Genomic DNA, 18,366 nt, shown 5'->3' with positions numbered 1-18,366 from the left:
CATTTATCTTTGGGAGGAATTATTAGGTGCCAGCATATGTGTTTGTGTGTGTGTGTGTGTGTGTGTGTGTGTTTTCTCAATGTCTTTTTTAATTGATCCCCCTAGGCTTGGATTCAGAATCTCTGGACCAGTCAAGTATGTCCCATGATATTTGTTTTTATCCTCTTCAAGGGGCTGCTTTGTTATTTGTGAGCATCCAGAGGGCCCTCAAGCAGTAGGTGTATCAAACAATCCAATAAACCAAGCCTCTCTCATTCTACTCGGTGACATTCTTTTCAGTTTTCTCTCTTAAAAGGTATCTCTTGGTGCTGGTGAACTCACCTCACTTTCTCATTCACACCTGAGCAGACTTCCTGTGCTGTGTCTTCACTGGTGTTACCCACTCTGGCTGAGGTGGCTTCAAGACTTGCCAGTCTTCTTTTTTTAGGTCCAGAACAAAATATGCCTTTTCTATGAATCTTCTACATGCTAAAATTCCCAGTGGCCTCATTTTAGAAGTTCTATGGTTCAACAGATGGTATCAAACTACAGGCCACATATTTATACTTAATTTTCTTAGTAACTTTCCAAGAGAGCCATCTATGAATGCAAGGCAGATATTTCTTCCTATCTAAAGTCACTCTAAAATATCTGAGACTACTCCCTGCCCCTTTTATAAGACTATAAAGCTTACAGGGATGGCGAATTATTTCCTTCTAGAAAGCAGCTAGAACATAATAGATGGGCAAGGGGGAAAACATATCAATTTTGTGACATACAAATTCCCTAGTGATGATTCTATCTAGTAAAGTATCCAGGTCTCCCAATGGGTGGACAACGGCAACTTATCAGAGGATTATGTTTTATTTCCATGGGTCCATAGTAGAAGCCTATTCCTAAGAAACAAACAAATGAACAAACCAGAGCTATAAATATCAGTACATTTGAAACTTCCAAACATTTGGAAGCAGGGTCCCCCATATCTACCCTTGGCCAAAGTTGCTCTATTTACACCACCTACTATTTCAAATATTTTCCCCTTATTGTCCAGCCTAGGGTCATACCTAAAGGAGAAAACAGGAACTCACAGTCACTCAAGCTAATGTGTTAATTAAACCTTCAGAGTCTGACAGCAAAGTTCTCCACAAAGAAGAGAAAAGGATCAAAGCCTTTTACCCAATGACACTGTCTCAGCCGCCAGTAGAAGGCTTTTCTTGCAAAATGAGTCAATGTCCTTTAATAAAAATCACAGAGTTAGCAGCACCTAAATAAGATTTATTTCCCTCTCTGTCTCTGGCTCTAAGGTTTCTTTTGACTGTCAGAACACAGACCTGAGAACTATCATTACTTTATGTCACATCAGAGAAAGCAGAGCAGCTTTCTCCAGCAATGCTAAAGGGGGAGGGGAGGAGGAGGAGGAGGAGGAGGAGGAGGAGGAGGAGGAGAGAGAGAGAGAGAGAGAGAGAGAGAGATATCAGGGAGAGGAAGATAGAATATATGAATTAGTTTTAGGAGGGCAGCATTCATCTACTAACCTCTGCCATAAACCCCAAAATGCCATTCTTGAAGGGATTTTGGTATTGTTTTTATTGGACTGTGGTACAAAATATTGGGGAACATTTTCGAAGTAGAAATTTCAGAAAGGGAACAGGGAAAGGACTCGTTGCCTAAGAATGCAAGGCAGAAAGTCCTTCTTGTCTCAAATCATCCTAAACTATCGGAGACCACTTCCCTGCCTCAGTAAATAGAACATAATGAGCACAAACCCAATGCTCATCTATGCTCAAGATCTACTGTCAGCCTCAGGGCCTGACCCTCCACTCTGTCATTATGCTAGTCCCCGACTGTCAATACTTCTCCCTCCTGCCAGGCTCTTCTCCTGAATGGTCTCTCTGTTTCCTCCTTCTCCTCCTCCTCCCTCCCTCCCTCCCTCTTTCTTTCATTACTTATATTTTTTTCCTCCTTTAGACATCTCTCACATTGGCTTGTGTTCTTGCCATCTGCCTTTGTCTGCTCTAAGAAGACTACAGATAAAAATACAGTTAATTGCAAAGGATGCAATGGCAAGGGTTAGTTTTGTTATGAGCTTTTAACCAGTTGTTCAGCCATCCCTGGTACCATCCTCAGGAGGCTGCAGAGCTGCAAGCTGGATCAGGAGCACTGGCTCCGAGGGAGGGGAAATTGGGATGCCACTAGGAGACAAAGAGCTTGGGGGTGGGAAAGACTGAGATTCATCAGCCTTTCTCAGCATTCCTGATCGACAGCCAATTAGGACTGGGTGGGAGAAGGGAGGCACGAGAGCAGCTGTTGCTAATGCCCATTTTCCACCTTCTTCTCATTCAAACGGTGGTTGAAACCCTAGCAGAGTAGCAACTTTCTTTGAAGAGAAATTCAACTTCCTTGTGCTGATGGCAAGAGCTCATACTCATCACTGTCCCTGCAAAGTCATCTTAATGTTTCTAAATCAGATCAATGTAGCCCCTCTTTTAACATCAGAGACAGGTACACATTAGGGATTTTGTTCTTGGCTAGGAAGTTGGTACAAGGACACAATTTGGTAAAAAGGAAGAGTGATAACATCTTTTAAACCTTTGTTTGATGGGACTGAATGCTCTCCCCATAAAGCTTCTCATGGAGACTTTCTCAGTCAGGAGGCAGGTCCCTGGGTTTCTGCCACACTGACTCCTTAGAGGCTGCCATATTGACAACACGTCCTGCTGTGGGCACTTCTCAGGATTGCCTGCTCTCTCCTCTTTGCTTCTCTGCCCTTAACATTTTAGAGGCAGGAGGCCTGCAAATTGCACTTCTTGAGAAGGCTGACAGAAAACCTTGCCAGTTTTATTTTACTTGCTCATCCTAATACTGCCCTGGAGGATGGCCTGGGTACAAAGCACTCATCTACCTCCTGATTCTCTAGTTCTCACTGCTGTTACTGAATTCTTTTTAGGAAGAAAGAGATGGTACCTTGAGGACTTCAAATGAATCCCTAACACCAGGCTGGAGGCACTGCAAATATCAAGCTCTTTCTTCCACCAGCTTCAACAAGAAGAAAGAGAATCCATCCACAGAAATCCCCAGTCTTCAGAAGTATGCTCTGATGCTCTGGTTCTATAGTACAGGAGAAGGCCTGAACTCACTCTAAGGGAAAAACACATCCTGTTGTACCTAAAACAATTTAATAAAACTTCATTAAGTGCTGGCCTGAGCAGTTTTCTTTTCCTTGGCTGGTAGGTACAGGGATAGAAGGTGAGAGAACCATGATGGCCATCACAGACCAGCTCTCCCATCCCAAACAGATGAAAATTCCTCAAAGAAAGAACAACAACAACAACAACAAACCCAAAAACAAGAAAAAAAGAAAGAAAATTCCTCAAAGAAAAGGCTAGCTTATCAGGGAACATCACAGACAATATATAATAATAATGTGTCACATTTTGTTCAGAGTCCTATGGTGGCCTATGTAGGAGAGGAAAAGGTGGGTATCCGACAGAGCGTTCAAGGTAGACCTAGGAGTATACTTAAAATTCCTTAAGATAACTATGTGGAAAAAATTGTGTTCCAGAATGAATGGGTCGGTCTGAGCAAATAAACAGAGCAACAAAGCTTAGGGTAATGTTTTTCTTCTTTTGTGAATGGCAAGAGACCCAGCTTAACTGGTCTGCATGCAGAAAAGTGAAGTGGGAGCAGAGGCTATAAACAGAGCCTGCATCCAGGCAGGACAGATGCAATCCTACCAGAACTTACGGGGAGCTAATAGAGATTGGATCCAAATGTCACCAAGGTCCAAAGACAAGAGCATCAAGGCTGCGTATTCAGCCTTTGCTGATAGACAGTAAGCAGGAATGATGACACATCGCTGGCTTCATCAATTTCTCCTGTGGCTGGATTTGTCAAATCTGTCACTGGCCATTCCCCAGCTGTCACTGAAGTCTGTCGCATGCCCCACAGTTGGGTCTGGCACTTTGAGGCAGGCTTGGGGGATTAGACATATGGAACTAGGGCTATCTGGGAAGAAGGGTCCGTCCACATGTGACCAAGAGCCACTTTCATCTGTGGATACTTCCCATGCACTCAGATCTGGAGGTACGTATAAAAAATTATCAGATGGATCCTGGTCTTAATGATTATCTAATATAGATGGAGAAATAAATACAAGATAAATAAAATAATTGGAAGCTGAAATCGGATGTATGTTACCAATCCCTCAATATCAATGAGTAGCTCTCAATAGCCATATGATCATACCATTATGTAAATGCACAGATGATAAAGCTCAGCAGTTCTGAAACAGAACTGGAAGATAACTGGAACCATGCCTCTGTAAGATGGACGCATCAGGACTGTGAAGATGGGAGGGAGGAGAGACAGACTGGTGGGAAGGTGCCACAACAGTGTGGAGGAGAGGCGAGTGCCTGAATTAGCTAGAGCTGATGCGTATGAGGAGGAGGGAAGGGGACATCATTAAAAAATATATACAAACAGGGATGCCTGGGTGGGTCAGTGTTTGAGCATCTGCCTTTGGCTCAGGTCATGATCCCAGGGTCTGGGGACTAAGTCCCACATCAGGCTCCCTACTGGGAACCTGCTTCTCCCTCTGCCTAAGTCTCTGCTTCTCTCTCTGTGTCTCTCATGAATATGAATATATATATATATATGTATATATATATAAATTTTATATTTAAAAATAAAAAAGAGGGGATCCCTGGGTGGCTCAGCGGTTTGGCGCCTGCCTTTGGCCCAGGGTGCGATCCTGGAGTCCCGGGATCGGATCCCACATCAGCTCCCGGCATGGAGCCTGCTTCTCCCTCTGCCTGTGTCTCTGACTCTCTCTCTCTCTCTCTATGTCTATCATAAATAAATAAACAAACAAATAAATCTTTATAAAAATAAAAAAGACATCTGACCAGAAGTGGGTCCCTTCTCCTAGGCAGGGTGAAATTTTACATGCAGACTCCACTCTATCACCTGGGGTGCGGGGGTGCCTAGGAGCCAGACAGGGGTGCTTTTCCTCTGGCTCACAGATCCCCCACCCCTTGCTTCCTCTCTCTTGTGATCTTCAAACAACAGTCCTCCCTCTGCTGTGAAATCAGCTCCTGAAATGGGTACTGCAGCATCTGTCAGAGGGAAGAGTGGTAGGTGGGACAGGGAAGAGATTGTTAAAGAAAAATGAAAAAAAAAAAAAAAAAAAAAAGACAATTACAGAAAATTTAAAAATCACACTGATTTTCCTAGAGAGGCAAATGGCTTTTTTGCTTTTTGGTTTTTGGATTTATGGTACAATGAGGATGGACTGTGAAGACATTCAGATATAGGCTATAATATGGCTCTAGCAATCTCTGTACAGGCCATCTGAGAAAATTGTCTTAATTCCTTGAAGCCTCAACCCCAAATGCTAAATGGGCATAATACTATCTCTAATGTGTGCTCTAAGAATGAAGTTGAGGGGCACCTGGGTGGCTCAGTCAGTAAAGCATCTGCCTTTGGCTCACATCATGACCTCAAGTTCCTGGGATTGAGCCCCAAGTCAGGCTCCCTGCTCTGTGAGGAGTCTGCTTCTCCCTCTTTCTCTGTCGCTCCCCTTGCTTGTACTCCCTCTCTCTCTCAAATAAATAAATAAATAAAATCTTAAAAAAAATAAAGTTGAGCAATCGATGTGAAATGCCTTGCAGAATGCTTGCTACAGTGGTCAATTCTAGTACTCTCTCACTCATTTCTGCTATGGATTATTGCCTTTGGCATTCACTGACCTCAGACCTTGAGGGAGGAAGGAAGGAATGACAGGGAGAAGTAACCGACACTGCCCTCTTCTTCCAGACTTCCTGGAAGCAAGGGAGGGTCCTAGACAGAGCTTTCAATTTCCCAACCTCTAAGGCTAAATATTTTTTATCATGGTCTTTCCTAGAGCAACTGAAGCTGTTTGGCTTTGAATCTCAAGTCTTCTAGTCCTGGGTTATTTTCTCATCATACCTGGTTGGATCAGCCAGGGAGGTGTTGGGGTTAAGCACGTCAGGAGAGTGAGAGCCTCGAAGGTCTGTATTGGTGCCTTTTCATTTGGTAATATTTTATATTAAGAATATAATTCAGTAAAGGAACCTGGAAATTTTAGGAGGATATGTGACTTCTGGTTTTTCTGCTCGCCAGCTATGTGATCTTGGCCTCTGGGTCCCTTGGGGCAATGGCTGTGCCATTTGCAATTTGTATTTACAATATCCTGGTAGGAGACTGGACAAGAAAACATTTTTAGTTTTATTTTTTAAAACATGAAAACCATCAAGTCATAAATTTCACAAAACGTATTTACTCACAAGGCCAAGCCTTCTTCCTCCCAAAATCACTCTCCATTTTTGGCAACACCATTGCTTGCTACCACTCTTGTCATGGAGGAACTCAGAAAATCCTAGCATTATTCGATTTCTAAAAGCCCCCTACCCCCCTTAGAGACAGGTCTTTCCAGGTATCCCATGAGCTTTTTAAGAAAGAGATTCATGTTCTCTTATGAGATCAAATGTCCTTCAAACTCTCCCAGATTAGTGCCTGGATTAAAAAGGTTTCATAATCCATTCAGACAAGTGCTAGTAGAACAGATCAAAAGAGCTGACTAAAGAGTTGTAAGCGAAAATATAACTCTCTTTCAAAGCTTAAATAGCTACCAAATAACATAATTGTGCCTGTTCAAGCCTTAATCCCATTGACTTCTTTATAAAATGTCCATTTTTCCTTATTCTTGTAGCCCATTCCATTCAAACTGTTAGGAACAGATAGATCAAAGTGTCCCAGGTTGCAAGTGAAAAATAATGATACAACCTGATGAAACAAAGTATCTAAGGTGAACAGAGGCTTCTCTTGTTTACATATGATGGCATTTCAGCTTGAGAATGTTTTATAAACAAGCGTTGGGGATGACATTTAGCAAGCTCCCTGGTTTCCACTCTAATTGCCAGTTTTGTACTTGGATACTTAAATTATTTACATATTCATGAGATTAGAAATCAGTTCTGACTTTGGAAAATTTCAAGCACATGGAAATCCTACCAAATCAGCATGTAATATAATGCTCAACATATTTCTTATAAATAACTGAGGGCTTTTTTACCTAATGTAGTGCCTTGGGGAAACAGGATGGCATTAGGTAGATATCAGTTTCCTAAGTGTGTGTGCTTGTGCAGAAATTATTTGAGTATCTCCAGGGGGCTGAATTTCAAGGATCTATTTATTTTTTATGTAAATCTTGCCCTTTTGACATTAAGGGGCTGCTAGGTCTATTCAGAAACAAACAGAGTTACTGTGAAGACAAATGCTTTAATATTTAATAGTTTACTGTTATTATAATCAATATTTTCTGAGTACTGTGTATTGGTTTTTCCTTTGCTTCATTCGTTTTGGTTCCATGGTACCTTTTAGTAATTGAACGCTAAGAGGGGATTTGACATTGACTAAAATGTCTAGGACTTCAGGTGGGAAGACACTACCACTAAGGCAGCATTGTGCCTAAATTCAGCTATGCCACACCAGGTCAGCTATCTCTCAGGCCTTTGAAATAATGCATTAGCTGGCATCTCCACGATGCTTGCTCTGTACCAGGCTCTGAGTTAAGTGTTTCATGTATGCCATGTCCGCATCCTCACACCATCTTGTAATGCAGGTATTGTACACTTCATCGTTGGAGAACCAACAAAATGTCAGTGGCCTCCTGGAGGTCCCCCTAGCCACTGACAGGGCCTGACAGAGGAGAGAGCTCATGCTCTTACCTGCCTTGCTGTATCATCTACCACCGGTGAGAAACCAATATGACTGAGTTTTGGAAAATGCTGACATTCCTTTTCTCAAGCAGTCAAAATCTCCCAGGGAATTCCCAGCATCCAAAGGTGCCATGATCAGTAATAGCCTTCTGTTAGGACCCAGTCAGGAGAAGTGCAAAAGATGAAAAAGGAACGAAGGGAAGTTGTTTTTTTTTCCCCTCCTAAGAATGGACATGAAACTAAAAGTATTTTTTTAATTTACTTTCATGCAAGTTACTAAAATTCTATGGTATGCTATCAAACACACTGGCAGTATAATTTTCCTTTTCTATCAATATATCATTTTAACTCAAAGTCGGTCTTCAGTCACACAGAGAATGCCAACTGTTAGTATTTAGAGTTTCAAGAATCTGAAAAAGAGACCCCTTATCAAAATGTGTGCTCCCCCTTTAAAGTCACGTTTTGGTTTTGTGTGTATCTTACACATACACATGTGCCAAAATATTGAAGGTGAGGCTAACATGCAAGCCTTAGGATCTCTTATTTCTTTTGTAAACCGTGATTTGGAATGCAGAGGAATCACGCAGGTCCTCAGGTGATACCACTTGTACTGCCAAATCACAGAGCTCCAAAATAAATGAAACAACACACACTGGTGAATATCTCAGAACTGCCACAAAGTAAGGGGGGCCCACCAAACTATCTCAAAGGTTTTTTCTTCTCTCCACAGAACTGACCACCCAATTTGGATGCATTTTTTTTTAATTCACAAAATAATTTAGCATCTCTTAAAATAAAGCAGACAGGGAGATCCATGAACAGGAGAAAAACAAAGACGATGGGAAAGGCAGAAGGGATACAAAAGTGACTGGGGACCCATGCAAGGCAGCAGGTGAGGTTTATCTGCCCTGCACAGTTTGCTGTTTTACATTTTTGAGTGAGTTATAAATACTTGAAAAAAAGAAAATATCACATTTCACATGAAGCAGGATTCCTTCTCTTGAAAAAATACAAAAGTCTGGTGACACTGGGCGAGCCATCCTCTGTTGAACGGCAGGCTGGAGCTTCCCAACACCTCTCCACCCCCGCCCTTCTGAATGTCTACACAAACACCTGCTCTCCACTTCCCCACAGCTCAGACCCCACCACTTTGTTCAGTCTGATTTCTTGCTTGTGGGAGGGGGAATTAACATTCATGGCCTCGCAGGACCTGGACATCCACAAGCCTGACGACAGGAAGTATATTGCACAGGACCAGGAAAAAGGGGTCAAGGGTGGCAGGCTCCCTGGCAGAGCTTGGCCAACCTGGATAAGCAGAGCGAGGGGGCATCTCCTCCCCAGATGCTCAGGAAACTTCCTGTCCCTTTCATGACATTGCAGACCCTCCCCTTCATCAATTGTTCCCCAGGCATGCCCCCAATGGAGAGGCCTGAGCCCAGTGCCAGGCCATGGTGGCCTGCAAAGCGGAGGTGTGTGCATATCCTTATACTTTTCTCCTCTTTTTCCCTTTCAGTCACATCTGCGTTTTGTTTTCTCTCATTTCCAATGTTTCCCAACACATCATGTTTAGTGAGGTGTTTAAGGCAGAATGAGAGATGCCGTTGGAGGCAATGTTTTATAGCACAGTTTGTACACTAGTTTATTGCCAAATTAAAATAAAGATGTAATCTGGCAGGCTCAGCCTGCTGCTAAGCTTTCCTTGGGTGGTTTCCTACACGGAGGCAAGAAAGTGAGAGGAACTCTCTCTGGTTTCCATACCTGCTCGATATCCACCGGCAAAGAAACAAAAAGGAGGCACAGAATGCTTGCTTCGCCTACTGCTTAATTACAGAAATAAAAAATAAATAAAGGAAAGAGAGATTTTGGTGCTCCTATGCTAAATGCCGTGAGTCCTTCATAGTGCCCACAGTGACTGACTGCTGTTCTGTAAGAATTCTAAGCAGTGGGACTTTATGGGACCAGTATCACTTGGTCCATCTGACACACAATTTCCATAATGTCTATAATGTTTATTTATTTATTTTTTTGGAAATTCCGAAGCTTTCCAAAGGCACAGCCTCACATGGACTCTTTAGAAGCCAAGGAGGCTACCTCCTATGTCTATGCTGTATAAGGCTCCAGACAGGAGCTTCCTACGTAGCCAGAGTACTTCTTTCTGACTTCAGAGGAATGAGGGCTCCTAATCTCCATGCCCATTCAAGAAAGCTTTTACCTCTTGGCAACCACCTCGGCATTGCATATCACAGACAGATTTCTCTCAGGAAAAAAAAAAAAGACTAAAACATCAAAAAAAAAATCCTGATTTTTTTGAATTCTGATGGCATTCATCCATATGCATTTCTTGCTGATTAAAAGTTATTTTTCTAAAAAAGTCTGATTTCCTATGGAATTGATGGCCAGTAAAACTCTATCTTGGGCCAGAAAGGACAATCTGCTCAACAAAACTCTTTGAGTCCTTTAGAATGCTTACATCAAAAAGCCTCCACTGGGTATCGAGGCATTCAAGATGAAATGCAGGCAGAGCAGAACACCACAGCCCATATGGGCTCCATCCCGCAAGCCAGAGATCCAGACTCTGTCCTCAGGGCCTTAAAAGTCTCCTGCATTGAAGGAGAGAAAAAGCCATGGCAGGGAAATAAGGGGAAAACACAGTTGGCAAAAGAGGGAGAGTGTATACACAAAAGAAGGAGAGTGTGTATGCAACAGAAGGAGTGTGTATGCAATAGGAGAGTGTGTATGCAAAAGAAGGAGTGTGTATGCAACAGAAGGAGAGTGTGTATGCAACAGAAGGAGAGTGTGTATGCAAAAGAAGGAGTGTGTATGCAACAGAAGGAGAGTGTGTATGCAACAGAAGGAGAGTGTGTATGCAAAAGAAGGAGTGTGTATGCAATAGAAGGAGAGTGTGTATGCAAAAGAAGGAGGGTGTGTATGCAACAGAAGGAGTGTATATGCAATAAAAGGAGAGTGTGTATGCAATAGAAGGAGAGTGTGTATGCAAAAGAGGGAGAGTATGCAAATGAGGAAGAGTATTATGCAAAAGAGGGAGAGTATGTATGCAAAAGCGGGTAATATGGATGCAAAAGAGGGAATGTATGCCTCAGAAGACAATGTGGATGGGACACAAGGAAACAGGGAAGAGAGGAAGACCCCTCTGTTCACAGGCGAATCTGAACAAGTTGCCACCTGAAGAAGATTCTAAGAGACAAAACCTTTCGCTTGAGGATTCTGTTTGCCATAGGTTTGTACAGAAAAGCATCTAGTGAGCAAGTACAAGCGCTGAGGCAAGGGCCTTAGCTAGGAGTTCTGCCGCAGTAGCAATTGCTGTGTCACAGAAAAACTGATGAGCAATCCTTACATGAAAGAATAAAAGTTCATTTTTCCCGGGCAAATACAGTTGCTGGCCTGCCGACCTTCCTCAGTGCTCACTGCTGCATCTCGTCAGTGGTAAACACGCCATGATTCATGGGTGATTGCCACCTATTATTTCCAGATCACTGACCCACCTGAGTGGTCACAGACCCTCTCAACTTGACTTCCGGCCAAAAGCACCAGCCAATGGCTTATCTGATGGCTGCAGCCCATTCCCCTCCCAGCAAATGCCCCTCTCCTTCATTCTGTGATTCAAGCCCTGAACCAGGGAGTACTTTAACCCCGATTTATATTAGAAGGTTATTCACAATTTTTTTTTTTTTTTCCCCAGGGTGATTTCACCTTCATTCTTTCCTGGAAAAAGAAAGCTCAGCGGAAAGGCTGGTTTCTGCCTATCTGCTAATCTCAAATTGTCACACGTCAAATTTCATGTAAGCCTTCATTCTATTCACTGAACTTTGACATGACTACTCAATACCAATGAGTGGTATTTCCCTTTGGGGAAACTCATTAACTTCTAAGGTGTGTGCTAGCTACATACCTACAAGGACTGTTAAGGCTTCTTCTAGCTCTATGATGACAGAATTCATTGGCTCTGTGGTCACAGAGGATACTTTTTGGTCCACACCAGGACTACAATGATACCATCCTAACTGGTCTTCTTGCCTTTTTTTTTTTTTTAAGATTTATTTATTTATTCCTTCAGAGAGAGCAAAGAGAGAGGCAGAGACCCAGGCAGAGGGAGAAGCAGGCTCCACGCAGGGAGCCCAATGTGGGACTCGATCCTGGGTCTGCAGGATCACACCCCGGGCTGCAGGCGGCGCTAAACCGCTGAGCCACCGGGGCTGCCCGTCTTCTTGCTTTTGACCTCATATTACCACAGTTCATCCTAAAATCGCTACCAGATTAACCTTTGTAATCTATACCTCTGAACACACCTTTCCACTGACCAAAATTTTCACAAGTCTCCTAAATACAAAAACAAAACAAAACAAAACAAAAACCCCAAACTTATTCTGTCTTGTAGTCAAACAGTCAAACCAATAAAAAACAATCAAGATCAGATTCCGAATATATACACGGAATTAATATTACTAGAGTTCAGTTTCGGCCAAAAGGACATATTCCCAACCATGTAAGCATGGTTCTTCTTTTATTATGGTTCATGGCATTCTTCTTGTGTAAAGTATGACCCTCCAAACAGAATTATGACATATATTCTTTAAGATCAAAGTGAAATCATTTCATAAGATCTCCATCTCCTGAACTTTGGGCTGCCAATTTCATATAATCCATCCAGCTACTTCAACTGGGTATCTATTATGTGTGAATGAGGGCACTGCCTTTTTGGCCTCTCTTAGACTACTGGTGAACGCATGTACATATATCTTCTCTTCCCACGTGGATAGAATGCTCCTTGATAAAGTTATTTCAGACCAACAGTTCACCACGATGAGCACCTAAAACAGATGAGCACCTAAAACAGATGAGCACCTAAAACAATCTCATTGGGTGTACACCCTCAAGTATGCTTAACTGTACACATCCATTACAAAGCAAAGAGAGCCAATCCCAAGTACTGTTCACCAAGTACTGTGGCTGAGTTGGGGCCACAACTCGGATGTCTTCACTCCTCCAAGGTTATCCACTCTGCCACAGTGATTGTGGGGGGCACTGTTTGAAGTGCTGGGACATGAAGGGTTACACTTCTGGGCATCTCCTCTAGCACAACTGCAGAGGTGCAGAGTTTTCACTTAGGCAGGTAAATCTGGCCCTCATCATGCCTCTGGGGAAAATTAACCAACTGTCAAATAAAATATAATAACCCAGTGGATTAAATGACTAATACGCTGTGTCCTGAGCTGCTCAGCCTTGCCTCTGGTAACTGCACCATCCTGGACAGATGCACTGTGGCTTGACTCCAGAAATGGAATTGTACATTCTGCTGAAAGGGGAGGCAGGCTGCTTAAGAGGAAAAAAATACTAATTGTAAATCTTTTCTATTTTTAGGCCCAATGTGCATTTTACTTGGCAGTAAGGACAGCATGAATAAAATTCCAATCCTAAGTATTTGAATTTGGTCCCTCCAAAACGTTCATATCACTGTAGAGACCTTGAAAGGTTGCTTCCACCATTCCCCTCCTTTCAGGAAGAACCCTGCACATCTAACATCTTCCCAACAGAAACAAACAAACAAACAAAAAAACCTTTAATACCCTCCTCACTCACAGAAATCTAGTATTTCTTTTAATGTATGTAATTTCAAGCAGCCCCGGTGGCTTAGCGGTTTAGCACCACCTTCAGGCCAGGGTGTGATCCTGGGGACCCGGGATCGAGTCCTGCATTGGGCTCCCTGCATGGAGCCTGCTTCTCCTTCTGCCTGTGTCTCTGCCTGCCTGTCTCTCTCTCTCTCATTAATAAATAAATAAAAAACCTTTAAAAAAAGAATTTAATGTATATAATTTCTAGCACAAGATTCCTATAAAAATAATTTGCAGGATAACTTCACTGAATCATGCACTTCACAAAGAGCATTCAAACACTGCACCTATTTCCGGTAAGCTATAGTCTGATATTTGCCTGTGAATATTTTATGTCTTTAATTATATTTGCTGTTGCTAGTCTTATGTTCCACCTGAAAATTTACGTTTCTTAAAGGCAGGAGTGAAAGGTATTTTATAGTGTATCTGTAGTATAGAGTACATAATATATTTAATAGTACGTATCCCATAAAATATATACACATATCACACAGACACACACACGACTTCATTCAATGCTTTCTTAAAAAGTAGACTTCTCCTTCTATCCAATCACCAAGAGCAGACAAATCTTGAAACTACTTGATTCTGAATAATATCATCTATGGACATTATTACTGCTCCTCTGGCCATTTCTCTCACTGTTTTAGCAAACCCCTAAGTTAGTGCTCTTCACCTTCTCTTGTCCTTCCGTAGAAGGCTCTGAGAAAAGCAATGGGTCCTTTATCCAGAAAGATGATCACATTTCCACATGCACAAAACAGTCTCAAAATCCAGGGGGGTTGGGAGCTCCTCATGGTCTGCAGCATCTAGCTTGAGAACTGCTTCTCCACAATGCCTTCCTTAGTGTCAGGCTTTTCCCTTATATCCTGTTTCAGATGTTGACACAGCTCCAGCAAGCACCCTGAGATCCTCCCCACTGCCCCTGACCCCTTGGCTCAGAGTTCAGGCTACCACACAGAACAAAAGTCACCACTGAGAAGAAATGTAGAGATCATTAGCTAGTGGTCTGTTCTCCAGAAAGCCGTGTACTGTTGTCTCAAACAAGGTAATCATGCTCACCTTTTGGTCTTGGCTGTATGCCAGAATCCAGTCCTCTTGCTTGGGGTGGAAAAGTAAGCTTTGGATATAAAAGTTCAGCCGGTACTTTTGATAGGTGGCCCCTTCATCTGAGCTGATCAATAAACTGCTCTCAATCTCCGGGTCTGTGAGTAACATAATCTGCAGCCAAGAATTGTTGGGGAAAGAAAACAACAAAAAGTTAAGTTTACATTCTACAAAACTTAGAAACAAGCTAAAATTTTGGAAAGAGAGGAAAAAAGAGCAAAGAATGTTCAGTCAAACAAGGACCTTGACTCTGCCGGTTTGTTTTCCTGGACAAATGCCATGAAACTACTTTCTCTAAAAAAAATCTCAAAGAGGCAGAAACAGGTGGAAGGAAGGAAGAATTCATAGAGGAGTGCATTTTATTTTCCTCTATGGGGCTCCTTGTTTTTTCCCCAAGGTCATTTCCTTAATCTAAAATATATCTCAGTCTTCCCCCTAACCTTAGTCTTCTTTTTTATTGTGTCTTGTATACTTTTCATTTTGGGAGAATAAAAGAGCAAGACTTGTCACAGTCTGTTGTGATTAAGGTGGAAAGAAACAGAAATAGGATGGGGTCCACCAGTTTCTCTCTTTTACTATATGCCCTCTTATTCAGATCAGTAATACTCTCATGTCATTCTATCTTTGGTCTGATTTTCTGAGTCTTGACTCAAAGGCTGGGCTTCCTAAAGCCTTCTCTGGAAATTGTACAAAGGCCCCTTTAAACTTTTTAACCTATTTTATAATTTCCTTATTTATTTTGCTTATCATCTACATACTCCCTAGTAGTACATAAAATTCCATGAGAATAGCGGGATTGGACACTTCTTTCTTTTTTTTAATAATAAATTAATTTTTTTATTGGTGTTCAATTTGCCAACATACAGAATAACACCCAGTGCTCATCCCGTCAAGTGCCCCCCTCAGTGCCCGTCACCCATTCACCTCCACCCCCTGCCCTCCTCCCCTTCCACCACCCCTAGAGTTCATTTCCCAGTTAGGAGTCTTTATGTTCTTTTTCTCCCCCACAGGTATATTCCCAGCGGCTAGAGTAACGTCCAGCATATTTTATAGACTCAATAAATATTTTCCAAATGAATGAATAAGTAAATAAATGAATGAACAAAAAGAGCTCTCAGAGTAGTCACATGGAACTAGAAAGACACCCAGAACAGTCTGAGTAGGTACGAATGGGAGCGCCATGGAAAGAGGAGCAGGATGGCCTTCTCAATCTTTAGCCTACTTACCAAAGAATATGCTTTACATGTGTACACATTCACACCTTCAGAGGCTTTGCACTTTCTTGTTAGGACAGTTAACCATGGCCAGAGTGGTGTGAACAATCCACAAAAGGAACAAGATGGAGGAGCTGCCCTGACTGCTTTTTATTCTCTCATTTTATGCCTCTAGGAACGTGTGATAAAGTACCTCATTCCCGACTCTCTGCAGGTCTGCTTTCACTCACTCAAAGTGCACACCTAATGCCTCCAGACAGGTGGCCTTAATGCTACCCACTGACTTCTTCCCCATCAACTTATTAATTGGCACTTTCTGAGTTTGGTTCAGAGAGGCATGAAAGATGTGCTTAATGTGTGTCCATATGAAGAGAAATCACTGCAGCCCAGGGTTTAAAGATTGCCAGCTAAGGATGTAATAATTCCAGGAAAAGAAGAGAGAGGAAAGGAAAAAAAAAAAAATAGAGCCACGTCACAAAAGATCCACATGCCAGACAAACACACGGAGCTTTCTCAAGCATTTGGAGGCAATCAGATTAAAACCTCAGAATAGTTAGTGTCATCTTTGAAAGTGGTGTCCTGTCATTGCAAATGGCACATGAAGAGCGCATACCAGACACTCTCCGAATGAACTGTGTTTATGTAACCCAGGAGGAATTCAAGGTTCCTTGCCATTCCTTCAACCTGCCCCTTCTTGAAGAGGGGAAAGGGATGTGCTGGAATGAGGGGAACACTGGCTGTCAGCCACACTCCAGACAAGATGAAAAGCACACATGAAACCGGAGTCTAATTGCCTCATTCTGTGTTCCAGGGAAGACACTGCCTTACCAACCAGAAATTCTGACAAAGTTATATAGGTTTCCCTGTCTCACATTCACCAGCGGACAGTGTTCTCTCATCAGATGGCTGAGACAGAACCACCAGCTAATCTACTAAGTACAAAGTCACGTACCTTCCTTAAAATCTAGTGTATGCATTAAGCAAGGATGTTCAGATGGCTCCTAAATTTACAAGAAAACTTCCAGGTGATTTCATATTTATTGGCACATAAAAGCTGCCATTTTCCAAATAACAAATAAGCCATCAAATGATCACATTGCTTTGTGTCTCCAACCACAATTAACAATAATATATAACAACCTTTTGCCACTACTGCCCAAAAGTAATTTCCATGATAATGTGAAGCGGTTCAATTTTATAGAGCACCCATTGTCTCAGGCAAGGTGATTTTTTTTCCTCCTCTGATATTCTAGCTCCCTGTTAACCAAAATATGTTTTCCTTTCTTCCCATGAGTGCAGATTTCACCACCTGCTTCTTCTGGCAGAGTATTTCATCAAAATAAAAACAGTAGGCCTACAGAATATCCTCAAATCAAGCTGATTTTCATGTGTCATCTAAAATCTTTTTGGGGCCCCTGGTGGCTCAGTTGGTTAGCATCTGTCTTTGGCTCAAGTCATGATCTCAGGGTCCTGGGATCGAGCCCTGCATTGGGCTCCCTGCTCAGCGGGGAGTCTGCTTCTCCCTCTCTGTTTCTCTGCCTCTCCCCTACTTCCTGCTGATGCTCTCTCTCTCTCTCTCATATGCTCGCTCTCTTTCTCAAATAAATAAAATCTTTAAAAATAATAAAAAAATATCTCTGATACTCATGTATGCTCTAAATCATCAGACTATATGAGATATTCTGCTTCCAGATAATACTGGATCAGGGAAGATAGAACAACACAAGTATTTTTAAACATACGGATACTTAATATTGAATAAACAAAACTCATGGCTTCCTTTATTTTTATTCTGAGTGCTGAAAATATATAGACCAAAATCTCACCTTCACTCTACCGTCCTCACCTGAAACCCTCTCTCTGAAAATCTGTAGAGGATGTCAGGAAATTCCCCCTGTAAAATTTATAGATGTGTCTGTATTACATAAGCTTTCCAGTGGTTCCTCTCTCAAATCTCTGCTCAAATCCATGCAAAACAAACAGGTCAATCTGGATCCATTTTTATTTAGCCATTTTTTTATTGCACAAACTTTGTAAGACTGCCAGCAGAATTCAAAATACAAGAAAAATAAATTGTTCATGACCCTATTCCTTCAACAAGTCAAACTATATGTGTGCTTCCCTCTACTTCTGTATTCACATCTATATAATATTATGGATGTAATGGGTTTTTTTCCATTTAATGTTATGACCTACGTTCATTTGCAACTGAACCATAAACACACAAGTGCCTGTACACACATGAGTATGTACCACTGTGTACAATGTATTTCAATTACTTAATCACAGCCTTCAACATAATTAGGTTACAATCAGTGCAGTGGCTGAATGGCAATGAGTACTTAAGTTATTAACTGAATAAATGAAATTTTATTATTTCAGTCTTTAAATTCAAATTCTTCGGTAATTTATTCCTACATAAATTGGGTTTGTTGTGTCCTTTTGAAGGTTATTAAAAGTAAATCAAGTTAATAATAAGGAATTTAAGCAAGTTCTAAACAGAAAATGTTTAACCTATTTGAGAAAAAAGTAACAACGTAAACATAAATGTGATCCAATTTTTAGACATAAATGATGTATTTATAAATAAAGTCCTATCTTCTGCAGTAGGTGTTCTCTTGGGAAATATTGTCAAAATAGTACCTTCAAGTTAGTGAATACTCCTAAGAAAATAACAGATTACATTTCTCAGAAATG

The 18,366-nt window shown here is 41.7% G+C and overlaps 1 protein-coding gene across 5 annotated transcripts in view; it reads right to left on the bottom strand.

The window, feature by feature from the left end:
- Positions 1–18,366, bottom strand: part of SORCS1 (sortilin related VPS10 domain containing receptor 1) — a 506,783-nt gene that overhangs the window by 172,821 nt on the left and 315,596 nt on the right. For all 5 annotated transcript variants that reach the window (XM_072805397.1, XM_072805395.1, XM_072805394.1 and 2 more), the window contains exon 4: positions 14,411–14,569. In XM_072805397.1, coding sequence (XP_072661498.1) covers positions 14,411–14,569 — 159 coding nt within the window. The remainder of the gene's footprint in view (positions 1–14,410; positions 14,570–18,366) is intronic.

The sequence above is a fragment of the Canis lupus genome, chromosome 29 (assembly GCF_048164855.1).
Source record: "Canis lupus baileyi chromosome 29, mCanLup2.hap1, whole genome shotgun sequence".
NCBI classification, from domain to species: Eukaryota; Metazoa; Chordata; class Mammalia; order Carnivora; family Canidae; genus Canis; species Canis lupus.
The sequence above is the reverse complement of the archived record's forward strand: the minus strand, read 5'-3'. Positions and strand labels throughout refer to the sequence as shown.